Raw genomic sequence first — 23,773 nt, forward strand, 5'->3', positions numbered from 1 at the left:
CAAGAAGACAGTATAGAACGCCGACAACAACCCACCCGGGCACAGATATGTTAGCGTACTGCGCGACGTACGCTGTCGCGGCGACGCCCAGAGCGCGATACACGGAGTTAGGCAGCAGCGTCTTTCAATTTTGTGGTGGTCCATTTCACCGCGGACCTTTAAATTCTGTTTTCATTAGTAAGTACTACATCATTAATACAGTTTCACTGTAGGTGATTATTTGAATTTAATACTCCTTGGAATAAAAAGTAATAATTAAATTTTATAACAAATACTTATTCATACTTCGGAGGTATATAAGTTGAAGCAAAACTACGGGAAAAGTAAGATATTATCCGGATACGAAAGAGAATCCTGGGACAGTTTGCGAAACGAACCTCGGGAGGGCGGCGCGACGCATGTGGAAATCCACTCGGGACAAGCATGCTGCCACCTCGTCGAGCACGAGTGCCAGCGTGTCAAGCTCGTCGTCTTCCGCTGCGACGAGTGGCACGAATGTGTCGGCAAGTGCTGCGATCGCCCGTCGCGGCAGCAATCCACGAGTGACCCCGTCCAAAATCCCTGGAAAACCAGCTAGCAAACTCAAAGCCCCGACGACGCAAGCTATTGCCGAGGTACGAGCTTTCCCATGCGATGAGTGATCCATGTGATGTATATGCGATAGAGGAATAGTAGCTGTGCGAGTAGTCGTCCCTCATGTGCTATCTATCGTAGATTGAACAAAAGCGCGAAGATCGCAGAAAAGCCATGGCGCAAGTGAAAAAAGAGCGCGACCACGAAAACATGCTGAACGAGCAGAACGGAAACCCCGGCGATGTGGACTTTCAACGCATGATCAAGCAATTCCGCGACCAGGACCACCAAGAGCAACCGTATGCGACCAAGGCCAACGTGCAGATCACGATTTGCGTGCGCAAGCGACCCGTCAACAAGCGCGAAGTCAAGGGCAAGGACTACGACTGCGTCACGTGCTGGCATCCCAAGGTACTGACTGTGGTTGTGCCCTGTCCCCACGACGACCTGTGTGTGCGTAGGTGATCATCCACGACTGCAAACTCAAGGTGGACGGGATCACCAAGTACCTGGACAGCAACGCATTCGAGTTCGACCACAGCTTTGACGAGTTCACGTCCAATGAAACGGTGTACAAGTACACGGCGCAGCCTCTCATTCAGTTTGTCTTCAATGAATGTGGCCGCGCAACTGTGTTTGCGTACGTGTTCAGAGAAGTTGCTCTGGGAATTTGCAATATATCGCACAATGCATTGTGGAATGATCTAGTATTAATATATTGTCGATTTGATATACAAATTTGGGGACGGGGTGCAATCGACCAAATAACCGATCCACAATCGATCTGATTGGTTGTTGAATTTCATTGAGTGAGTTTTGATTGGCTATTAATTTTGAGCTCATCTGAGGTAGCCAATCAAAGCGATTTAAATTCCAACGAGAAACCACGCCACGAAATGAAAGCACAAATATCGATGGATTATCTATTTTGTGATTCAGTATAAATCGATCCTGGTCGTTTATATATTTGTGAATACTGTCAATTTCTAATATTACTGGTCGTGATGCGTGTAGATATGGCCAAACGGGAAGTGGAAAGACGCACACGATGGAAGGCATCCAGCGGCAGGTGGCGACGGACATTTTCGCTGAAATTGCCAAGTTTCAATCCCAGTACGACAAGTTCACAACGAGAATGCGTAGGCTCATTATTCGTACATATATGTAGCGACCGTCCGTTGGAAGTATGGCTGAGTTTCTTTGAAATCTATGGCGGCCAGTGCCAAGACCTGCTGCGGCAGAAGAGGCTGACGATCCGCGAAGACGGGAACGGCGAAGTTCAAATCGTCGACTTGGACGAAGTGATCGTCACGGACGAAGCGGAGCTGCTGCAGATCATGCAACGAGGTGCGTATTTTGGCTGTTCACTGCTTTGAACTGTCACTGGATTGAAATGTCCATGTCACTGCATTGAAGTGTCCATTTCACTGCATTGAAGTGTCCATATCACTGCATTGAAGTGTCCATGTCACTGGATTGTCCATTTCACCTGATGAACTGTCCACATCACTGCATTGAAATGTCCATCGCATGGGGATAGGCAATGCGTTGCGCACGACGCACGCGACCGAGATGAATGACCAGTCGTCGCGGTCCCACAGTATCTGCCAGCTAAACATTCGTGAAAAGGCAAGTTTAAAGCTCCACGGTACGTACGATCTATCTCGTGAGTCGGGTGTTGACATGACTGAATATGATAGGCAAACTGTCCCTGATTGACTTGGCTGGAAGTGAACGGGGGGCCGACACGAAGAGCCACAACCGCCAGCGCCGCATGGAGTCGTCCGAGATCAACAAGAGTCTGTTGGCGTTGAAGGAATGCTTTCGGTACTGTTCGACCGAGGCTTTAAGAAGTACTCACACGGGGGAATCATTTACATGTAGAGCGCTCGACAGTGGAGGACGCGGCGCGCATATTCCCTTCCGAGCGAGCAAGTTGACGCAAGTGTTGAAGGATTCGTTTGTGAATACCAAAGCCAGGTATATATATATACATATATTGGGTTTTTTGAATGGTCGTGGGTAGAACGGTGATGATTGCCGCCGTGTCGCCGTGTGTGTCGTCGGCCGATCACACGATCAACACGCTTCGGTACGCCGATCGGGTCAAGGAGAAGCAGGTATCGGATGACATTGCCGACGTGTCCCAAGTCAAGTTCAGACCACTAGGTAACTCCTTACGATCTTGGACGGATGGGGGTGTATGTAAGTACAAGGACTCTGACACGAAAGTAGACTCGTCATCGATTAGTCCTGGCACGAGTCCAGACAAACCGCCGACGGGGAACTCGTTGGCGGACCTGATGTCACAGGCTGTGTGCCGCAATATTGCCGGCATGGCCGCCAAGGACAGCGACGAGTCGCCAGAGGAGGGGCGGCCGACGATGGACAAGGTCACCGACGAAGATGACGACGAGTTGAAACAAGATGATGCGTGGCCCCGTCGAAAGGATTCGAGTTCAAGTCAAGACGACATCAAGCTCTTGCACAGCTCACTACGCCGCCAATGCCGTACAAACTCCATACATGCATACATGCATAACGCACATGGTAGGGGACCGGGGCGAGGGAGACAATTCATTGGAGGAGCTGCATGGAGTGGTATATATATATATACTATATATATAATATATATATATATACCTGTGATACGTGTGGATTGATGTTTTGGTGATGGGTATAGGTGCAAACATTGTACGAGGAGCAAGAAAACTTGTTGAGCAGTCACATGAGTGCGATCCAAGTACGTGGGTTTCCACGGTGTAGCTACCTAGCCCTGACAATGAGTGCAGGAGAATGCCCAACTGCTGACGGAAGAAGGGATGCTGCTGTCGGACGTGCAGGGCGATGCCGTCGTGGACTACGACATTGACCTGTATGCATTGAAATTGGACCACGTACGTTCCGCTAGATCACGATACGAGATGGATCATGATGATGATGGTTGCGCACGATAGATTCTCGAGCAAAAGGAGCACACGATCAAGCGACTTCGCAAGCAACTGGCGCTGTTCCGCCGTCGCTGCCAAGACGAGGAGAGCGCGTCCAAGAATGTCGACCACGTGTCGTTCTACTGACAAGCCGTCGACTAGTTGTTCCACCAGACATGGCGCCCTTCCTTCATACACGACATCTAATGCAGATGTATTCATTCGACTCGTTGTGGGAAGTTGTTATGAGGTTACAAGGACAACGAATGAAGTGAAAGGTGTCGAGTTAGATATTATTCTACCGCTCTGGTTGCCGTCGACATGGTGCACACATGTACGGGGACTTCAGCAGCGGGACGACTAACGGGATTAAGCCGACTTCTTGGGGGAAGTTGGGGTCTTGAGTTGGTTGTCGGCCACCTTTTGCAACACGGCAGCGGTGACGTCCTTGCCTACGTCGGCGGCGAGGCCAGAGAGGTCCCCAACGACCTTGCCGCTGTTGTTCTTGATGTTGTTGATGGCACCGTCAATGGTGGATTCGTGGCGCTTCAAGAACGGTTGCAACAGGTGGTTGAAGACGAAGGTCGCGCCTTGGGTGGAGGGCATGAACAACCAGACCAAAAACCCAAGCTTAATTGCGTAGTAAAACGGGATGAAGTAGAGCAGGAAGTCGACAAACACTTCCACAATTTGGAACATGCTGTACACGACCCAGTACGTGAGCCATTGGGTGTCGTCGTTGGAGTTGTCGCTTTCAATAGCCTTGAACGACTCGTATGCCGGGTACACAAACCCGACCAAGTTGCACAACAGCCCCGCGCCAAAGCCGAACAACACAACCACGAGGAGGACGAGGGAGCCGCCGGCCGCCAGGTACAACTTGTCCACGCCCGTTTGCTTCTCCGCTTCCACGAGGAAGGGGAGCTTGTTGAGCTCCACTTTGATCTTGTCAGCGTACGCTTGGACTTGCTCCATGATGGTCAATTGTCTTCGAGATTGAGAATTCCACACTGACCGCAGAAGGGAGAAAAGCCCCCGATCCTGAAAAGGTGCTATCCTTGGGCGAGCTGAATTTTATACTGTCTCATACAAACCTCTAGGTATTATTATAGGTGCAGCGAAAAGAACCACCATCTTGGTTCAACATCCGGATAATTGTGCTGAAAAAGGCCATGGGAGGCCAGATTTTCCGGAAAAAGTGAGATGGCACTTCGCAAAATGAGTGGTTGGGTTTCTATCTTTACATGTTTGTTTCTCGTCCATTTATAGAACCTGCTGCCTTGCCTGGGGGGGACTCTGAGGCGCACCAAAGGAGAGCTTAACCCCCATTACGAAGCTTACCAACAGGGCGCGATGGCAATGGGAAAGGGTGCATTTGATGTGCTTAGACAAGCCTGTTGCGATTTCATTCTGTACAATCCCATTGGTTAAAATCTGGACTATAATTAGCAGTGGCCAATGAAATATCGTCCTTTGGTCAGTCATTTAAAATTCACCAAGGGGCGACATGTGAAAACGAGAATGTCCTAATTAGGAACAGTGTTTACGAAACAATGAGTGTATGTCTTTTTCATTGACAAAGGATGCCCATGGATTGTTCGGATGACCCCCCCCTGCCAAGATTGAGAAGCCATTGACCATTTCGTGTTGCAGCACTGATGTTACTACTACATAGTACTACGTAGTAGTGATTGTGAATTCGCTAGTAACTTCCAAAACACGCGTGGTTGTCTATTCAAGACAACCACGCGTGTTTTGGAAGTTACTAGCCTATTCAAGATTGAATCACGGCGGAAACTTCTGACTGGCTGGCTACATACATTTGTCCTGTCCTTTCTGTAAGAGCCAATCAGATCCACTCAAAATTGGATTAGCCAATAGCGTCGATTCGTGATTCGATTCGGCGGCGTGATTCGATTCGACGGGGTCTGGAAATTTGTACCGAATCCACAATAACATGATGTTGCTTTCATTGATTTTTGACGACATACTTGGGAGAAAGCTTGCCCGACGTCGCACTCTTGGCTGTTCGATACCACACCAAATGCAAACGATCTGGTAAGTCATATATCACGCGTTATGTAAATCGCAGCCCCCATCCCCTCATTTATTCAGCGATATCTATGACGTTTCCCCACTAATTCTTTCTTAGGGTATAGATACCCTAAAATCACTACGGCATTGGGTTCCGGTACAGTCATGCTTCGAAGTATTTGAGTGTGTGGAGACGACTACTGTACAGTACACTTAGTTCTATGGGCAATAGAGCAGCTACGATATCGGCCTTGCTTTTGGAAGTCCCAATTTACAGTACCTACTGTACTATGGTACCGGTAGTTCGAGGCTGATCGATTGAACTACAATCATGGTATTTGACGGTACAAATATTGCGCCAAGGTTTCATGCTACATGGAATTTACGACCAGCACTTTCTAACAAATCTAATTTCCTGACTTACAGTTACAGTACTGTAGGTAATCCGAAACGCGGTTAGGGCAATGAATGAATGTCAAACATTCAAGAGTGTATGTTTGAGCATTTCATCCCTTTCCAACAAGCAAAAATGTCCGTTGAACGCCGGCCGCCGATGGAGTTCGTGGAAGCAATCCATGCGCGTCTACGTGAAGAACTCGACAGTTTGAACATTCCACTGCTGGATTCCCTCGAGGAGCAGACGGGTGTGGACAAGGTTGTGCTCCTTGGACTGGTATCTGTCGTACTGAGCATGGTCCTCGTCGGCGGGGCTGGCGCCGGTATCGTGTGCACGACTGTGAGCTTTGCCTATCCTGGGTATGCATCTTTCCGCGTCCTTCAAAAGCCTGCCGTCATTCGGGCCGGGGAGGTTCGACTGTGGCTCATGTTTTGGATCGTGTTTGCATGCGTCAAGTTCGTCGAAGTGTTTGCGGACAAGGCATTGGCGTCACGGGTCCCTTACTACCACATCCTCAAGATGTGCGCCATCCTCGCGCTGTTTGTGCCATCCACGAAGCGAGCCACGTCGTTCTACACGCGCTTCCTCGTGCCCTTCGTCAAGCCCAACGAGACCGACGTGGACAAACTCGTGCGCGAAACCCAGTTTGAAATGGACCGCGTCGCCGCCAAGATTTACAACACCGATGGATTCCAAGGCGTGCTGAAACTGTTCAAGTCTAAACCTGAATAAACAAAACTGTTATACTGGTGTATCAAGACACCTTCGTTCCATTCATTCTCAAAGCACATCTAGAATTACGTTGCCATATTGCCGTCATCCATCGCATTCTGTACCCCTACAACGCGATTCCCCATGTACATCATGTGGACGACGATTTCAACGGAGATCACACTACATAGTTAGGCATACCCCCACTTCGCACTACAGTACTGTACGTGGCACTTCATGGGCAGATAACGTCGACAGGGAATCGCATGATGTGAGTGATACAAACATGACATATGATCAAACCATTCTCCGTCATGGGCTTATTGTACCAACACGTGCATGCTCCTTCATGCACGTCCTCGCAAGACGCCTCGCAATGTTCCATTGTCCCGCTTTGACTTATTTTTCGAATGGAACGATTTGAATGGTCCGGCTACAGTAGTCTCACATGTGATTGGCTAAAATTCGATCGCCGCATTTGACACCACAGAAAATAAAGTGACTGCTGAATTTTTCCTTCCTTGGCTGGCTCAACATGATGATGCTTGTTCGGCTGACCCAACGCACGCTGCGCAAGCAACCAGCGTCCTTGATGGCATTCGCCGTGGAACCTCGTGCAGCCGAAACCTCATCGGCCTCCATGGGTGTCCTCGTCGGCGCATCGGCGTTGATGTTGGCGTCGTCGTTCTCGACCACCACGGCGTCTAACGACCACGCGTTGAACCCGAACGAGTGGCGGTCGTTCCGTGTGTACAGCAACGAACAGCTGAACCACAACACGCACAAGCTGCGCCTGGAGTTCCCGGAGGAGAACCAGACCAGCGGCTTGACCGTCGCGTCGTTCCTCCTCACGAAGGCGCACTTGAACGGCAAGGCGGTGATCCGCGCGTACACGCCGACGTCTGCGAATTCGCAAAAGGGCCACTTGGAGCTGATCGTCAAGGGTTACACCACGGGTACGATGAGCAAGCATCTCGTGGGTTTGAAGGCCGGCGACCACATCGACGTCAAGGGCCCGAACATCAAGTTCACGTACAAACCCAACTCGCGCAAGCACATTGCGATGGTCGCGGGCGGCAGCGGCATCACGCCGATGCTGCAAGTGGCATTGGAAATCCTGCGTAACCCCGAGGACAACACGGACGTGACGCTCATCTTCGCCAACGACACTGAAGAGGACATCCTGCTCCGTGACGAGCTGGCGTCGTACGAGCAAATCTACCCCGGGTTCAAGGTCATCAACGTCCTGAGCAAGCCGTCCGAGTCATGGACCGGCTACTCTGGCTACATCACCAAGGATATCTTGGAGAAGCACCTCCCTGGTGCGTCCGCCGACAACCTCGTGCTCGTGTGCGGCCCGCCGGGGTTCATGCTTGCCGTCTCGGGCGGCAAGGCCAAGGATTTTACCCAAGGCCAGGTCGAAGGCTACCTCAAGGACCTCCACTACTCGTCCGAAACTGTCTTTAAGTTTTAACTTCCGCAATAAGTACAAGTGCCTTTGGGGTGTTAAATCTCAAGTGTCTCGTGCAGCACCTTGAGCTTCTGTCACTTCGCGGAGCCGTCGTTGATACTTCATCGTTGATGCCTACGATATCGTCTACTGTATATATACATCCCGTGCCTACGTAGTTGTTACCTTGAGCAAGTTCTTCAGCCCCACGACCTCTTCCTCGAGCATGATCGTCTTGGTCGACAGTTGGACGCAGCGCCGTTCCGTGGCCTCCACGGTTTGCATGTGGCTAGCCTTGATGCCTCGCAGTCGTTCTTCTAGCTTGGCGATCTGGGCTCTCAACTGCTGGCCATTCTCGTCGTAGCCAGAGCGTCGTTTATCGGTTGCCTGATCGTTCTCCCCTTTAGATGACACCGGCTGCGCTTGCATGGTGGCTTTGAGTTCTTGCAGTTGCGCCACAAGCATCTCCTGCATTCGCTTCATCTCGTCCTTGGTCTCGTCGGTACTTTTGTCCGCCAAGAGCCGCTCGTTCTGTAGCTGCAACTGGTCCCTAGACGCGATCGCCGCGTCCAACTGCGTCCGGACGGCCGCCACGTCCCGCTCCTTCGCGGCCAGCATCCCGTTGAACGTTTCCGCGGACTGGAGGTTCTTCTCCAGCTGCAGCCGCAGCTCCTGCGTGCATACTTCCACCTTGGCCAACATCCGACGGCGCTCCATATCACTCACGTCGCTCTCGGCCGCCGCCTCTTGACTCCACATGTCCAAATCTCCAGGCGCGTCGTCGACTTTCTGGGGCATGTTGATGAGATCGAAATGGGTTCTTGAAAGACATGTACCACATGGTTGTCATCAAGGATGCCCTGTAACTGCATAGTCCTGCGGTACAACACTTCGTAGCGCCCGCCCCACGACGCCTGGCGCGCCTCCAACGCCGCCAGTCGCTCAACGAGCTCCCGCTCCCTCGTCTCAAACGACAGAGTCCACGCCGCCCTGGCTGCCGCCACGGGTGCTTCCTCCCCTTCGTTCCCACTGGCGGTGGTAATCGGCTTGTTCCCAAACAACGAGTTTAATCTCAAACGATACGACGCCGTCTGGGCCTCCATCTCGGCGGCTTCCCGAGCCCTATTAACACGTGAATGCGTTGATCGTTCGTTGTTCGAGCCACGTTTCTAGTGTCTTTTGCACATGCACTTTGTCGCCTAGACAATGGAATCCCATGCTACATCTAGTCGACGAACATGGCAGTGCGGAGGTCAGCAGCTTCCGTCGATCTCTTGGCCAACGACCGTTCCAAATCGTCTAGTTGCCGGCGGGATTGACGCGCCTACGTCAGCACCCCCGGTGACCTCCATCGATACCCATCCAACGATATACACCAGTTCCTACCATGCATTCCATTTCACGGATACGCTCCTCCAGTGACGACTCTTTGGCCTAGACACCCCCACACTTAGGTGCAAGACGCGTTCACACTTAGATGCAAGACACGCCACAGAAAGGTCGTTTTACCATACTGCGAGCTACTTGGTCCTCCGCCGCTTGCTTTAACGCGTGTACTTGTGCATGGTGAGCTACCGCTTGCTCCTGCGCCGCCTTTTCAAACTGCACTTGTCTGGCTTCCACCTCCACCGCCAGGCTTTTGAGCTGAAACTCCAACGCCACCTACGTCCGACCCTGTCAATTCCAGTACCAACGCACCCAACCCGCATACCTTTTCCTCGTACAATGAATGCCCCCGTGCCTTTTCTGCGGCGACCAGCCCCATCAGCGCTTGCTCTTGGACTGTTGCTTTGTCCATCGCTTCCCGCAGCTTTCGCTCTCGCTCCAGCCCGTCCGCCTTGGCCTTTTCCAAATCGTCCACGGCCTACTTGTATGTTTTTCATGTCTACGATTCGTCGTGTTTTTGTTCCATTAGTCGTCGTACTGCTGCGAGCTGGGTTTTCTGGTTCACCAACGTGAGCAACTCGACGCTAAGTTGCTGAGCTTTGCCTGACTTGGCCTGCAACGCTTTGTTGGCCGCCACAAAGTTGGCCTTGAGCGCGACAAACTCGATCGCAAGTTCCTTCTTGTCGGCAGTGGCGGCGGCGGCCGCATCTTGGGCGGCGCGAAGTAGAGTGTCATGCTGCTCTTCCCGCATTTGGAGCTCGAGGAGGTCGTTTTCGGCGTTGAGCAACTTGGTCGTGAGGTCGAACTTGTCCTTTTCCACAGCTTCGAGCATCGTGCTGTGTTCGAGTTGGCAGTCCACCAGCGCTTTGCTCAGACTGAGCTTCTCTCGCTCGCGGTCCAGCAATTGTTTGCGCAGCCCCACTTCCGCCTCGACGAGCCCGGCGACTTTGGCGCGAGACTCGCTCAAGGCCTTGACGTGGCCATCGATCGTGTCTTTCAATTTCGACTTGTCGATGCTGTCTTGCAGCAGTTTCCCCTCCAACTCGTGCGCCTTTTGCACTAGCGCCAACGTCGACTGCGACCCGTCGTTGGTGTCGTGGTATGTACTGTTGCTTTGTGGCACCTTGGTCTTCCAGTACATGCGCTCGGCATGGTGGCGGCGGCGCTACAGACGAAATGTAGTCAGGACAACATATCTACGGTTGGCAACATCACAGCAGGCAACAAGCAATTGCCCAGTCATGTGTGATGTCCAAACAAATAATAGGATAGAAGATAGGACGATGTGGGCTTGTACTGTACCAAGCCTTGGACAACATCCGAGTGCGCAAGAGGAAACGTGCGCATGCGCTGCAGCATGGACGCCACTTGCCCCGTGGCTTTGGCGCCTTCGTGGTCGTTAGGGGCAACAAACAGCAGTGCCTACATGAATCAGTACAAAATGAATATCCACGCCATTTGAGCACCACTTCCTTGCTTTGGAAAGCAGCAATCCCAAATCAAGCGAACGTAGGTACTAGAGTATGAGGGTACGATGATATATTGTCCTACATTGGTCAAGGCATCACCGCCGAGGGCTTGCTGCAATGAGCGCGTCAACAAGGATGCGTCATAGGGCGGGAAGGACGCGGCGGACGCCGCGGCTTTGCACACCGACTCGAACGCGTACAAGGACTTGTTCAACAGCGGACCTTCCGTGAGCCGCACCGCTGTCGGCACCTGATTATGGACCAATGTGATATGACAATGCACGTATCCGTAGGAAGTTGCAGACTAATATTACGAGGATGGGCTTACCTTGGCCAGTCGATCGAACGGTGGCAAGTCGACAATGTCCAGCGTGGACAGTACCACTGGGCCATCCGAGGTTGGCACTTGCTTGATGTAAATCTACGGCAGAATCTCTCACCCCACCGACGAAATACATGTATGGACACATACACGAAAGATGGCGCTGGTGAAGTCCGTAGATGGACCAAGTGACGTGGCAGCACTGCGTCGACGCCGCCGCCCGTCCTGAACGGCCGTCTGGACGTCCATGGACGACTGAATCGGTCCGACTTTGGTGGCGTTCTTAAAGTCCACGCCTGCGTATTCGTCTTCCCGCAACGCCAGCATGGGTGGTGACGACCCTGTTGGCCCTTGTTTTGAGGCCAGTAGATCCTACCAACCTGGTGACGACGATATGGAGACGACATGGTCTCGGGTAGTACCGTGATCGTTTCTTCGTAAAATTCAACAAACGAGAGACGCACAAAGTACCGAGGAGTGTGAGGCGAGGGGTTCCCGCCACTTCCATGTTTGTCGGCGAGGTGCAGCAGAAGATGTTGCAGCATGGTCAAGGCAAGACCAGCATGCGCAGGGGCTTTGTCACTACCGTGGAAGAACGTGCTTCGAAGCGTGTTGGATGAGCCGCCGCATAGCAAGCAGGCGTTCACGCCATCAACACAGGCAGTCAGAAGGGAGTTGAGTGCATGTTCTATAACGTCGACTTCGTCTGCGTTCTGGAAGACGTGGTCGACTGTTAAGGTCTAAACCAGTTGACAGTGAGACCAAGGCTGCATGGCGTAGTAAGGCACCGTGTACCTCACTGCTGTTGCCTTGTTGCGATATCGTCACTCGAGAACCGTCAATGTTCACGGCTCCAACGTCTACCGGGTAGATGTGTGAAGGTGGCCATCGTCGAAAGGTCAACATACCTGACACTGGGCCAACGCGCAATGCGTCACACTTGTACACATACACCTACAAGCAGGTTGAGTGTCCATCCTCATTTGCATGCACTGGGAGTACGGGAATGGGAACGCCCGTCGGATCGTAGTCGTCAGGCGGCTCCATCGTGCAGGCTGTGCTGCCGCTTCGGCGGTTTCAGGTTACGGCCCGGCCATTGGTCCATTGTTGAGCTAAAATGTGGAATGTTGGTTTTACAGCGGCAAGGCAAAATCGGAGTGTATGTCTATCAACCAAGAAGGAGAGTTCAGCAACAGGAGCATGGACGAAGGAAACGTGGGCGATGGCGAGTCGTGGTGGCAGCTCCAGTGCTGCAATGACGACCAAATGCAATCAATCTTTGTCATCGTCGGATACACCATCCTCATCTTCAAACTGTATGCTCCGTTGCCTTGACCCACGACCCTCATTTCCCCGCTAGGTGGCGATTTCCGCTCTTGCATCCGTTCAAAATCCTGTACGTCCGTCATTACTATCATGTCATCATGTGTGGTCTCTAGGACGGTCTTTTTGCACGAGTTGGGACATGCGCTAGCAGTCTGGATGACCTGCGGCAAAGTCACGTCCATGGAAGTGCACCCGAACGAGGGTGGCGTCACGAGTTATGCTGGCGGGGTGGCTCTAGTTATTGTTCCAGCGGTACAACGACTGTCCACTCAATATGTCATGCTTCGTGATAGGGCTACTTGGGGTCGGCTGTCTGGGGCATGGCCTTCGTCGTTGCCAGGTACACATCAATTTTGGTCCTAACTCTCCATCACGACAACTGCCTTAGTCCCGACCGCCTCGCTGCCGAGATCGCCGCGGGCATCCTCATCTTGTTCCTACTTATCTTTATCTACTACGCCAAAAACGCGTACATGCGATGGCTCAACGCAGGTTTCATCGTGATCCTGGGCGGGCTCATCGCGCTCGACCGCGCCGTCCCCGGAGGTGCCTTCGCCCTTCGTTACGTCATTCTGTTCATGGGGGTCATGAGCTGTCTGTTTTCCGTCTATGACATCTGGGACGACTTGATTGCTCGGCGTATCAACGACAGGTACAAACTGGCCTCAACCGCCGTCGTTTCCTCTATGTGTTGTTCGTAGCGATGCCTCTGTGTTTGCAAAGATGACTCACACGTCGTCTCGGTGCTGGGGGGTCATCTGGGGGCTGTTCGCACTGGGTACGATGGGGGGCGCCGTGTACCTGAACCTGCTCGTCATCCAGCACGTGCTCCCTGGTCCGTCCATCGCGTCGATTCACGAGCTCAGCGGCGCCACGACCGCCGCCCTCGTCGTGGCGGCGTCTGTCCTGGGCATTGGGGTCCTGCACACCATCGTTACCCGTCGATGTATGTCCATTGGTTTTCCCATCGCAATACGATCATGTGGATGTATGTATGTAGGCATGGTACAATCGGGTTCGAATCAACTTGGATATGCCCAAGCCCCCTAAGCTGTACAGCAGCTAGTATTATCATCACCATCGGACTTGTTCCATCATAGCAATACACATGCGTGTATAACGCTATTTCCAAGTTATGCTGTGTGATCTTTGCATGTGGCAGAATACACACTCGACGAGCGCTGCGGTTGCTTGAGCATTCGAAACGCATTGTCTTGAGCCCGAGAGTACACTTGGACAAACGACGGCGGCACTCCGTCCACGAGCACATTGGGCGGAAGGATGCAGCTGTCCTGGCCCGACATCCCCCCGTCATGAAACATGGCTAGGGACGGATCTGGGTTCACTTCAAGCATCACCACACGCGAGTGGTCGTCCATCTACCGGTAGTACAGAAGCAACTCGTTGAAAACTCGACTTGGTTGTGGCCATATAGACATTCGTGTCCATTTAGCCACAACACGGTAAACATGCAGTAGATAGACCCTTACAATCATATCGTACCATGAAATCGACGCCAAACAGCTCAAAGCAATTGGACACGCTGAAAAAGTGGCGTCGGTTGCTCCCGACAGCGCGAAACATGTGTCTGGAGATGCGATGGACTTGGTCCATCACGTTGGCCACAATATGTGCGGGGAAGACGTCGGACAAAAGCCGGTTTTGCGCGGCGGCGTCGTACTGCGCATTGCGTGCTTGGTTGATGCCCATGTTGGTGATGTGGACGAGGGAGTTGTCCAATGCCTCGACGGAGAACGGCGCCGACGCCACCAGCACGCGGCATCGATCGTACACGTACACGTCCAAGTGACCCACCTAGACAACACGACCAATCTTTCGTGTCTATTGGTCGAGTAATTCTGCCGCGTACGGCGAGGACGAGGACTCGGAGATGGAACTTCTTGCCGTCGAGGAGTGTCGACTGAACGTACTTTTGAACGACGCGGGTTTGCCTGCGACAGACAAGGTGGACATGGAGATGAAAACGAGGCATGGTGTTGGAAGTGGATGTGTGATGTACATACCCGTCGCCAAGGATGGGCGCCATGGACGCGACGTCGGTGCGATGGAAGAAGTGAATACCAAACGCATTGCTCGAGTCGCTCAGTTTCAACACCCACAAGTCGTTCGCTGAGCATTTGTCCTCTTCCTCCATGAAATGGATGATCTGATTGACGTCCTCCATTGACGACACGACAAAGGTCCGCGGCATGTGCTCGGCGGCATACAACGGCAACAAGTCCTTTCGGATCAAGCCACTTCGCATAAAGTACTTGTCTGACGTCGCCGCATGTCAAACAACATGCGAAACATGAGCATGGACGAGTACCTGCATGGACGTTCTTCTCAAGGACCTCCTGCCAGGGAATGTCGCGCCACTTCCTGCCGAGTTCGTGCTTGAGCATGACGGAATTTGTCGCAATGTTTCGATGAAAGATCCAAAAGTTGATGGTATCCGGATGATTGTGGTACGAACATCCGAATACCACCACAGAAAAAACCGGTGAAATTTGAAACTCCGGAGGTCATTGAAAATGAACGACGTGGTTGCCGCCAAGCTGAAGGAAGTGACCAAGATAGTGCAGATGACACCAGACCTGCCCGTGGTACGTCATTCCGCGGCTACCATGAAGTTTCACTATGCCAGAAGGCCTCTAACGCATACCATGCCTTGCACAGCCCCCCATCCCCGAGCCCCCGAGGCGGACGAGCAAGGCAAGTAGCAACGTGCGCACAAAGATGGCTGCCATTCAAACTTACATGAATGCCCTTGAATACAACTACACTGGCAAGATGTACTTTGACGTGAGCAAGAACCGAAGCCACAAGAGCATCTACGGCACCGCGAAAGACATCATCCACGACGCCCTGCCGATTCAGTGCCTCGAAGCAGTGTTCCTTGCAGCGTATTTGACCGCAGGAGGGCCCGAGTACGAAGGCGCGACGTTCAATCACCAGATCGATCGGATCCCCATCAGTTTCAAGACGTCATCTGGTGGTACCACCTTCCGCCACATCGTCCTTGCCATCAAGCACCAGGTAGCTCGATAACGTCCGTCCATGTCCGAGACCAGCTACTCAATCGCGGTTGCTGTGTGTGTTTATCGTACGTAGCATCTGTGGGGGGCCCTTGGGCTGAGCCGTAGCCCCGGACTCATGAACAAGGAGCTCAAATTCAAAGCACGATACAAGCCGCCATCTATAGATTGGCCTTAGTTTCCTCATTCAACCAACTTCGTAGAGCCTCAGCGACCTCGTTGGCAACTTTGTGGAGCAATACACGGCCGTGTGTCATGACGTGATCAAGGTGTACGTGGGCTTTCCATTTAGCCATGACATTCACTCGACGGAGCGGGTCGAATGGAGGGTACTGCTGCTCATCATCCTTCAATCCCGCTTCGTGCATAAAATGTGATGATGAGAGCCTATTGTAGGTGCTTAACATCAAGCTGAGCATCCATCCCTGGGACAACGTGGCTGCCCAGCTCGATCTGTTCACACGAGAGTACTCGGAGCTCATGAGGTACGTAGACCCAAGCGTCGCAAAAGTGTCGAGATGCAGTGTATATATATATCGACTATAGCCATCTCCACCGCGTGGGCGACCTGCCCGACTCCTTTGCCGACAAGTTCCCGCTGCACAAGCCGCCCAAACGGTCCACGTTGTCGTCGCCATCTCGACGCCATCCGCGCGCGCCCGTGTACGAAATGCATGCTTCATGGACGACCCATCCTTCTCGTCGTCGTCGATACCACCACCGAACTTGGTCACCCAAGCGTCGTCGTCTGTAGCGAATGCGATGGCTTTGCCATGGGCGGTGGCGGTGGCGGCGGCGATGTGGAGGAGGATGTTCCGACGACCAAACTGCCCGACTTGCTGCTGCGGGTGACGCCGGAAGTGCTGCACTTCAAGCCCAGCACTGCCGCCGCCGATGATGACACCAACAATCGACCGCCCGACTTGGTCGAATTTGGCTCGGTGAACCTGTACTTGAACAACCTGTCGCGTGTGCATCACCTCGTGGTGTACGTCGTCGTGTCGGACATGTACTTGCAGATTTTGGGCAAACCATTCGTGTTGATTCCAAGCGAAGGTCGCAAGGGCTGCCAGTTCAGCCTCAAACCCGTACGAACATGCAAGCGTGTTTCATGGATGGACGAATGATATGGATGAATTGTGTGGTTGGTGGTGTAGGGCTCGGTCACGTCCACTGCGATTCGACTGGTGCTGCCCGCCAACGTCGCGCAAGAAACGAGTGGTCGAACGGCGTCGTTCCAAGTGCAGTATGCAGTTGTCCAATCTGGCAGTGATACTCCGGTGGCTGTGGCCGACTCTACCCTGCTGGACCGAGCTACGCTGACGATTCCATATGATTGGACGACCATCCATTAAACTGACCAGACAATCGACGCTGCCCCTTAACACGCGAGAGATCTTTTGTACGATTAGCCTAATTATAGAATTCATATTCAAGTTCCCATACATTGGCGTACTGGTATCGTCTTGGAGAGAAGGGAGTATGGAATTGAATGGTCTTGACGGGGTCACCACTGCCGTCCAACTCATCGCGAGGGTGCGCCCCTTACACATAACCGAAACCCAGTGTCCACAGGATGCCCTGAGCATCGAGGTACAGTGAACAACAACCTTGGCATCAACCATGGGGAAGCAGCATCACGACGCCCCATTGTTTACGTGTCGGAGTGTTCATCCATGGTAGGAGGGCGGCATCGTATGGGCGAAAAAGGGGGTGACGAAAGCATTGAATGTCGATGCGATACTGCGCGAGACGGCATCCCAGAGCGACGTGTTTGGCACGGTGCAAGGTAACTAACTAATAGTTGACTGTGTGGAGCCTGTTTCACAAGTATTGTAGGCCATGTGGCTCCCTTCGTTCAAGGCTACGACTGCAGCGTCCTTGCCTAGTACGTCGTAATACCCACAATCAGATTGCCCTTTTGTCTGTCACATGTGGACATGCCTGGAATGATATATTTCGTATTGTGGCTTTAGTGGACACACCGGATCGGGAAAGACGTTCAGTAAGTTTGTTTAACGTTGCGAGACGCCGACATGTACTAAGAGCTCGTCTGAATGTGTAGCCATGGGCGGCGAACGCGTGGCACTTGGCAGCGTAATATCCCCCTCTTCTTTCAAATTGCCGTAGTAGATATGAAAGATTGGCTAGCTGATGGGATGGGATGGGGCTCATTAGGTGAGTGTCGACGACGTGGCCATCAACGACGGATCGGGCCTCATTCCTCGGTTTGTGGAGAAGGTTTTCGAGGCCTGCGACGCCGAGCTCGAGAACGCCCCACACGATACGTTTCAACTGTCGTGCACATATATGGAAGTACGAATACAGACAATCCTTTCGTCATGGGCTGAACCCTCGACCTGTTTAGATTTGCAACGAAAAGATCTACGACCTATTGGCCGTCCAGCCACTAGCCCCATCCCCGCCCCGCTCGCTTCCATCGTCATCAAATTCGCCACCGAAAGGTGCATCATCTCCGCTCAAAACAACCCTCCAAGATACCCCTCGAAGCTCGTGGAACAGCAATCGAACAGCGAAAGAATCGCTGGGGCTGTCTCTCCGACAGCACCCCCTTGGAGATGTGTATGTCCTCGGGCTCACGCGATGCGACATCGTCTCGAGCCAAGACGCGGTGGCACTATTTCACCAAGTAAACGCATTGACATTTGTATTTCTACAGCCTTTCGTGGACCTTCCGCAAAGTATGTACGCCATCTCACAGCCCCGTGTTTCTCCAATCGCAGGCGTGTGTGAATCGCGCCGCCGCAACCAGTGCCAATGAAGCTCCAGATGGTCACACTATTTTTGAACTGTCCCTGAATCGGCAATCCCCCCAGGGGACGCGCGTGAGTCGACTGGCGTTGGTGGACTTGGCGTACGTGTCGTTCATCTTGGTTTCTTCCAGAACGGAAATGAACAGGGTTGTGCAGGGGGTTTACAAAGCCAGTCCAAGGAATCGATCCCCCCGTCAACAACAAGAGCCTCGCGACCCTCACGACGTGCATGACCATGCTGGCCAAGTCGCAGCGACGAATACTCCATGGCAATAGCAGCACCATCATCCCCTTTCGAGAATCGGTCTTGACGCGGCTTCTTCAGCCGTTCGTCCAAGGGGCTAGCCGCGTGACGTTTGTGCTCACGCTGAGCCAGTCCGCCACGTCACTCAACGACACCTGCACCACGCTGCGATTTGCCGAGAGATTGCGCTCAATCTCGTGCAAGCCGACGCGGAATCCCATCGTCCCAGTCGCCCCCACTGCCTCGCTGGAGGCCACCCACGCCATGCAGGTACATATCTGCCGTCAGCCGTCTGTCGTCAACGCCACACGTGCTACGATTGTGTAATCAATAACACCAAGGGGGAACTCAATGGTGCGATGGATAGCTGGAAATGAACCGCCTGCGACAGGCACTGGTGCAAATAACGTGTAAACACGAGGCCGCCGTCGTGCACGATAAGGCACTAATGGCTGAAAATGACCGACTTCGGATCGACTTGCACGCGTCGCAGAGTCTCCTGGATAGGTAGAACAACGATCTACTTCACTTTGTGCACGCACTATTGATATGATGTTCTTTTAGGACCAACCAATCACCGACCCGAGCTGCTGCCCACCACCGCCAACTAGACACGATACCTGACCACAACGCGCCCGACACGTTGGCCACCGACGCCGCAATTAGTGTACACAACCCAACGGTACTTGGCGAACCTAGCCATGCTAACATGCTACCAAAAACGTCCACAACGCCCGTTTGTCCCCCTTCGTTGCCCTACGACCCCCCGCTTCGAAACGGAACCACGATCGACACAAATACCCGTCTGCCACTGTTGATGCCATCCGCCAAGGATTCGAGTATCCGCGCCCCAGGTAGGTAGCCGCCACCGCCCCACGTCATGTCATGAACTGGACGTTTGCGTAGAAACGAGTTTGCCGCTGAGTTTGCAAAAGAAACTCGTGCATGTCCCATTACCCATGCGATTCCAAGCCCCACCCCGTCGACCAGCGCGGAATCTGGTTCCGTCACCCCCCAAGTTGCCCCCTGACACCCCCTCCTCTCGTACGCACCTAAACTTGGTTGTTTTCGAGTACAAACGCTAACACTGTCGTAGTCAAGCCCAATGCTTCTTTGAACAACCACAACGATTTGTTTGCATCCGCGTTACCATTGCTCGACACCAAACTACAGTCCACTCGACCCATAGAGAAACCTTCCCGAAGGTAATACGAGGGCCTGAAACAATGAGAACAATTCTGAGACCAGAAGGACATTCAGCGACGTCTGTAGGCACACCCGTCGTCGTCGCCACACCCGCCACGATGACGAAGGTAGCTCTGTGGCCATGTTGATGTCGACGCCTCGCGCTATGGCCCTTCCCAAGCTACACCCCCCACATCCGCCTATTCTTACATCGTCGCCCCAGCCACCAAAGCCTGTTAACCAACTGGCGGCCCCCAAAGAAGACTCTGCCGACATTGCACGATACAAGGTTCAACGACGAATGGAATTAGAAGCAATGTTGGGCGGGGACTTTTTAGGTTCTCGGGACGCGTACATCTTTTTTTAACCAGAAATGGAAGCAATATGTTTTGACAAAATATTAGCGCGTCGTCATGGCAGTGTCGTGTGCAGGGTGTGTTGGGGGACTTCCGGCTCAAACGCGACGCATCCGCGCTTCTTGCGCACCTTGTCATGTGATCCATCAAAATCAAACAGTATGTCGTGAAGGATGCAGGGCGTACCAAGCACCCGCCGAGGGTGGTGCTTCGCTTGAGTGTCTTGTGCTGGAGAGATGCCAGCAGCAGCGCCACAGATGACACGCGCGGCGGGTATGCCTTTCCTCCGACGTCTCTTACGATGCCAGTGAGGACTAGACAGGTGGTCAACCATCGTGAAGGATGCCACAAGTACTTGTGCAATGCTTGGAAGGAGACGGACGCAAAGAAAGAACGACTTGGTATCGTGAAATTCGCTATAAACTTCCAAAATTCGGGTGTTTGTCTAATCAATATTGAATCACGCTGGAATTCTGATTGGTTGAATATATATGTCTTTCTGTAAGAGCCAATCAAATCCACTAAAAAAATTGGATTAGCCAATAGCGTCGATTCGTGATTCGGCGGCGAGATTCGATTCGACGACGGGGTCGGGAAATCTGTACCGAATCCACAATATACAAGTAGTGTATACCTCGAATTGCAAGTTCGTCAAACATCAACGGATCGTCCAGAAACGAGTCGAGCAACTCTACTGCAACGGGAGATTTCACAATCACGTACTTTTCCCGTAGGAATTGCTCTATAATGGACAAAGCAAGTGGTCAAACCCACTGCATTAGATAGAACATGTACAAACATGCAGCGGGGTATCGAAGTGTACCTGCTAGCTGGAGGTCGTCATGTGCCTACAACACATGCCATCACACAAGGCTCATCATTTCCCATCAGAAGTATCCTATTGGTGGCTATAGAAGTAGTGGCGACGGACCTCCCTAGCATGCTGCTGCAATAGCGCCAAGCCGTGTTCAAGAGCATCCGACCCAGGCAATGCGCCCAGCGCTCGCACTTGCTACGGACGTCGCCACCATCATGATTGTCAGCAACACTAGGACATGCAAACCTTTCGAATGCGAATTCTGTCAAAGTCCTCCGAGTCGTTGGATGGATCTTCGACCCATTCCTGGCCGAATCGGTTGCACGTAGCTTTTAGCTGGGCTTTGTTCACGGCCAGCAGCGGCCGCACGACGTGTAGGTCGCGGCTGAACGTTGGATGCGGCACTGGGAACAGAGACCAGGCGGGCATCCCTGCGAGGCCGCTCCACCCGCTGCCCCGACCAAGACGGAACAGCAGGGTTTCCAGCTGGTCGCCCAAGTGGTGACCGACGTAGAGCCCATGAATGCCTTCGCGGGTGCACACATCGCCTAGGATGGAGTACCGTCGGAGGCGCGCTTGGATCTGCAGCTGACTGCGAGGCAACTTGCCGGGGATATCGTCCCAACGAAGGCGATGGATCTGGTGTGGGATGTTGTACTTGGTGGCAAACGATGCCACATGCCGCGCTTCGTCAGCACTTTCAGGACGCAGGCCGTGGTCGACTGTGACGGCGAGGACCTGGTTTGGGTGGACGACGTATTCTCGAAGAAGCATGAGCAGCGCCGTGCTGTCAGCTCCGCCGGACAGAGCAATAGCCACGCGCCCACTACGATGCGTCTTTGGGATTGATTCCATCAACTGTCGGAATGCGGACGCCGTGACTGCCGTCACTTGCGATAGGCCTGCCATGATGCAATCTGCAATCAAAACCAATCATTTAGTAATACTAAACTAAATAGTACTACTATAGTACTACTGTATTAGAAAAAAGTGGACATTTGTGATGGTGACCTCTATAAACGAGTATCCTTCCTCCGACCTGCGAGTTCTTGTGGAGCTTGTATTACAACGAAACGTCGTGTTGGTCCGCAAAATCTTCGCTTCAGCGTCCAGGGGCCCAAGAATCTCCATCATTGTACAGTTTTGATGCGAGTGCGGTGCAGTGCAGTGACTTTACAGTTCAGCACGTCGTAAATAAGTGTAAACAACATTAAGCACGGGGCAATAATATTCAAGAGGTTTTGCAACTCATTCCATTCAGCACAATGAAATGTACTTCGAAGTAATCACCCTTTTGACGAGAAGTCATATTCGGTTTTTGCGGCGCCCCCAGACAATCGAAGACTACCCTCGTGGATGCGATGACATCCCCACGGATTCCACGATTCCAGCGGCATCACCCGATAATGGGCCATTGCGATGACGCACTGAAATTGGCGATGTTTTCATTTACTGTTAGCGACTTGAAGCAGTTCGTGGCTGGTGGAAGTGATCGCCAAAATCGGACTTTGCTGGTTGTTGTTTTCTCAATTGTGATCGACAAGTCGCAGATTGATGGCTTCCTGCTTTCCATTTCAACTTCGGGCGACATCGCAGGCCTCGCCATGTCCTTCATATTTGCGTTCTGTCTGTCATTTCAAGATGCAGCCATGAGGTGTACAAGTACCTCTGTCCCACTTCCAATGTCTGGTTTCAAATATCAATAATCCCAGTTCAAGTGTCGTGATTTTATTCCATTGGCCAAAACGACGCTAGACCTATGTTAATTGGACAAAACTGTTTACCATTCCATGGACTGCATCCCGCCATCGATACAGCATTCCAGCTGCAGACGTCCATGTCAGCTTGCGCTGAGTGTCAAGCAAAGGTTCATGTGTGAAACATCTCGCAGCTGAGTTACCCAACTCTCCTGGCACAGCTGCCACCGCCAGCGCAACGGGGCTGCCTTGCAGCCGCACCATTGTCGTTGGTGGTTCAGCGGTGTCAGCAGGTGGTCCATTATTGGGGCATCTACAGTCTGTAGGCAGACGCCGTGTATGAGTGCTCAGATTTTATCGCCAGGACATACAGAAGCTTTGTGATGTCAAGCTAGTGTTGGCACGACTGGTGTCTTGCAACAAGTTCCTCATCTTGAGGAAGTCGTTGTTCACGACTACAGACAACGAGGGAATTTAAGGCTCATCGAAGTTCTGTGTGTAGCGCAAATTTCACGATATGACTGGATAGCGTAGTTCGAAATTCGAAACATATTATAAAAATTCACCAATAGAAATTTAAGTATTTCGTGATTTGCTGCTGATTGGCTGAAAAAAGTGTGTGACACTCAAAACTTCGATGAGCCTTAAATTCCCTCGTTGTCTGTCCCTCATGCCGTAGGTGTCGAACTTCAATGTCCTGTACTGTGTACATACCATACTTTATTCAAATGAAACAAAATGAAAAACCATGAGATAGTAAAACTAGGATATTTTGCGTATTTCGGAACGGAATGTCCTGAATTTGGCCATCGTCGACTCATAACGCTCAGTGCATTCCATTTCTACCAATTACAACTCTGTACGATTTTTGCTCGAATTTTAAAACCGAAAGTAAAAAACCACGACATGCGAAGTGGGACAACTACATCTATTTGTAGCTTCTTGTAACTGCCATTCACAGTCAACCAACCGTTCACCAAGAAGTCGGCGCAGAAGGCTCTGTCGTCAAAAATGAGGATTTGTGGTGGTGATCTGGTCCTTGCTCAATGAAAGCAGCACGCGCA

At 52.3% G+C, this 23,773-nt stretch overlaps 10 protein-coding genes across 20 annotated transcripts; 6 read left to right on the top strand and 4 right to left on the bottom strand.

The window, feature by feature from the left end:
- Positions 1-353: 353 nt before the first annotated feature.
- Positions 354-3,729, top strand: H257_10002 (hypothetical protein). Of its 4 annotated transcripts, XM_009836412.1 has the most exons (14): positions 354-614; positions 715-984; positions 1,035-1,213; positions 1,588-1,686; positions 1,742-1,920; positions 2,114-2,221; positions 2,274-2,400; positions 2,458-2,553; positions 2,600-2,742; positions 2,809-3,084; positions 3,128-3,174; positions 3,257-3,316; positions 3,366-3,470; positions 3,531-3,729. In XM_009836412.1, exons 1-14 carry the CDS (start codon positions 399-401, stop codon positions 3,648-3,650), a joined length of 2,025 nt encoding a protein of 674 aa, XP_009834714.1. In that variant the 5' UTR covers positions 354-398; the 3' UTR covers positions 3,651-3,729. The 4 variants fall into 4 exon arrangements, with proteins under 4 accessions (XP_009834714.1, XP_009834715.1, XP_009834717.1 ...); XM_009836413.1 differs by having other exon boundaries at positions 2,809-3,174; XM_009836415.1 differs by having other exon boundaries at positions 3,257-3,470.
- Positions 3,730-3,770: 41 nt separating this feature from the next.
- H257_10003 (hypothetical protein) lies at positions 3,771-4,565 on the bottom strand. The gene has a single exon (XM_009836416.1). The coding sequence runs from the start codon at positions 4,476-4,478 to the stop codon at positions 3,873-3,875; it is 606 nt and encodes a 201-aa protein (XP_009834718.1). The 5' UTR covers positions 4,479-4,565; the 3' UTR covers positions 3,771-3,872.
- Positions 4,566-6,046: 1,481 nt separating this feature from the next.
- Positions 6,047-6,707, top strand: H257_10004 (hypothetical protein). The gene has a single exon (XM_009836417.1). It carries the CDS (start codon positions 6,067-6,069, stop codon positions 6,664-6,666), a length of 600 nt encoding a protein of 199 aa, XP_009834719.1. The 5' UTR covers positions 6,047-6,066; the 3' UTR covers positions 6,667-6,707.
- A 405-nt stretch (positions 6,708-7,112) lies between these two features.
- On the bottom strand, positions 7,113-12,372 carry H257_10005 (hypothetical protein). The gene is made up of 16 exons (XM_009836418.1): positions 12,275-12,372; positions 12,181-12,226; positions 12,068-12,132; positions 11,695-12,012; positions 11,423-11,644; positions 11,279-11,371; positions 11,033-11,200; positions 10,784-10,903; positions 10,020-10,646; positions 9,807-9,959; positions 9,605-9,757; positions 9,482-9,529; positions 9,334-9,419; positions 8,932-9,217; positions 8,282-8,884; positions 7,113-8,230 (listed from the first exon to the last, which is right to left on the bottom strand). The coding sequence occupies exons 1-16, from the start codon at positions 12,317-12,319 to the stop codon at positions 8,159-8,161; spliced, it is 3,105 nt and encodes a 1,034-aa protein (XP_009834720.1). The 5' UTR covers positions 12,320-12,372; the 3' UTR covers positions 7,113-8,158.
- On the top strand, positions 7,150-8,211 carry H257_10006 (hypothetical protein). The gene has a single exon (XM_009836419.1). It carries the CDS (start codon positions 7,181-7,183, stop codon positions 8,117-8,119), a length of 939 nt encoding a protein of 312 aa, XP_009834721.1. The 5' UTR covers positions 7,150-7,180; the 3' UTR covers positions 8,120-8,211.
- A 66-nt stretch (positions 12,373-12,438) lies between the features above and the next one.
- On the top strand, positions 12,439-14,118 carry H257_10007 (hypothetical protein). Of its 3 annotated transcripts, XM_009836422.1 has the most exons (7): positions 12,439-12,588; positions 12,633-12,668; positions 12,712-12,850; positions 12,892-12,938; positions 12,987-13,250; positions 13,300-13,544; positions 13,599-14,118. In XM_009836422.1, exons 1-7 carry the CDS (start codon positions 12,473-12,475, stop codon positions 13,646-13,648), a joined length of 897 nt encoding a protein of 298 aa, XP_009834724.1. In that variant the 5' UTR covers positions 12,439-12,472; the 3' UTR covers positions 13,649-14,118. The 3 variants fall into 3 exon arrangements, with proteins under 3 accessions (XP_009834724.1, XP_009834723.1, XP_009834722.1); XM_009836421.1 differs by having other exon boundaries at positions 12,439-12,668; XM_009836420.1 differs by having other exon boundaries at positions 12,633-12,850.
- H257_10008 (hypothetical protein) lies at positions 13,732-15,003 on the bottom strand (the record flags this gene model as incomplete). Its single annotated transcript, XM_009836423.1, has 5 exons — positions 13,732-13,977; positions 14,102-14,413; positions 14,469-14,550; positions 14,623-14,875; positions 14,928-15,003. The coding sequence occupies 5 exons, from the start codon at positions 15,001-15,003 to the stop codon at positions 13,732-13,734; spliced, it is 969 nt and encodes a 322-aa protein (XP_009834725.1).
- A 104-nt stretch (positions 15,004-15,107) lies between these two features.
- Positions 15,108-17,081, top strand: H257_10009 (hypothetical protein). 3 transcript variants are annotated; one of them, XM_009836424.1, is made up of 8 exons: positions 15,108-15,204; positions 15,278-15,637; positions 15,713-15,778; positions 15,840-15,965; positions 16,033-16,121; positions 16,183-16,299; positions 16,391-16,724; positions 16,794-17,081. In XM_009836424.1, the coding sequence occupies exons 1-8, from the start codon at positions 15,133-15,135 to the stop codon at positions 16,989-16,991; spliced, it is 1,362 nt and encodes a 453-aa protein (XP_009834726.1). In that variant the 5' UTR covers positions 15,108-15,132; the 3' UTR covers positions 16,992-17,081. The 3 variants fall into 3 exon arrangements, with proteins under 3 accessions (XP_009834726.1, XP_009834727.1, XP_009834728.1); XM_009836425.1 differs by having other exon boundaries at positions 16,391-17,081; XM_009836426.1 differs by lacking the exon at positions 15,108-15,204 and having other exon boundaries at positions 15,248-15,637.
- A 37-nt stretch (positions 17,082-17,118) lies between these two features.
- Positions 17,119-20,206, top strand: H257_10010 (hypothetical protein; the record flags this gene model as incomplete). Its single annotated transcript, XM_009836427.1, has 14 exons — positions 17,119-17,229; positions 17,320-17,425; positions 17,476-17,524; positions 17,613-17,641; positions 17,702-17,733; positions 17,815-17,952; positions 18,005-18,286; positions 18,381-18,511; positions 18,567-18,924; positions 19,022-19,161; positions 19,219-19,508; positions 19,561-19,698; positions 19,751-19,859; positions 19,927-20,206. The coding sequence occupies 14 exons, from the start codon at positions 17,119-17,121 to the stop codon at positions 20,204-20,206; spliced, it is 2,193 nt and encodes a 730-aa protein (XP_009834729.1).
- H257_10011 (tRNA(Ile)-lysidine synthetase) lies at positions 20,091-21,929 on the bottom strand. Of its 4 annotated transcripts, none has more exons than XM_009836431.1 (6): positions 21,259-21,929; positions 21,127-21,207; positions 21,019-21,043; positions 20,830-20,889; positions 20,382-20,509; positions 20,091-20,325 (listed from the first exon to the last, which is right to left on the bottom strand). In XM_009836431.1, the coding sequence occupies exons 1-6, from the start codon at positions 21,919-21,921 to the stop codon at positions 20,251-20,253; spliced, it is 1,032 nt and encodes a 343-aa protein (XP_009834733.1). In that variant the 5' UTR covers positions 21,922-21,929; the 3' UTR covers positions 20,091-20,250. The 4 variants fall into 4 exon arrangements, with proteins under 4 accessions (XP_009834733.1, XP_009834730.1, XP_009834731.1 ...); XM_009836428.1 differs by having other exon boundaries at positions 20,830-20,937; XM_009836429.1 differs by lacking the exon at positions 20,830-20,889.
- Between the last annotated feature and the right edge of the window lie 1,844 nt (positions 21,930-23,773).

This window comes from Aphanomyces astaci (assembly GCF_000520075.1).
Source record: "Aphanomyces astaci strain APO3 unplaced genomic scaffold supercont1.26, whole genome shotgun sequence".
Taxonomy (NCBI): Eukaryota; Oomycota; class Saprolegniomycetes; order Saprolegniales; family Verrucalvaceae; genus Aphanomyces; species Aphanomyces astaci.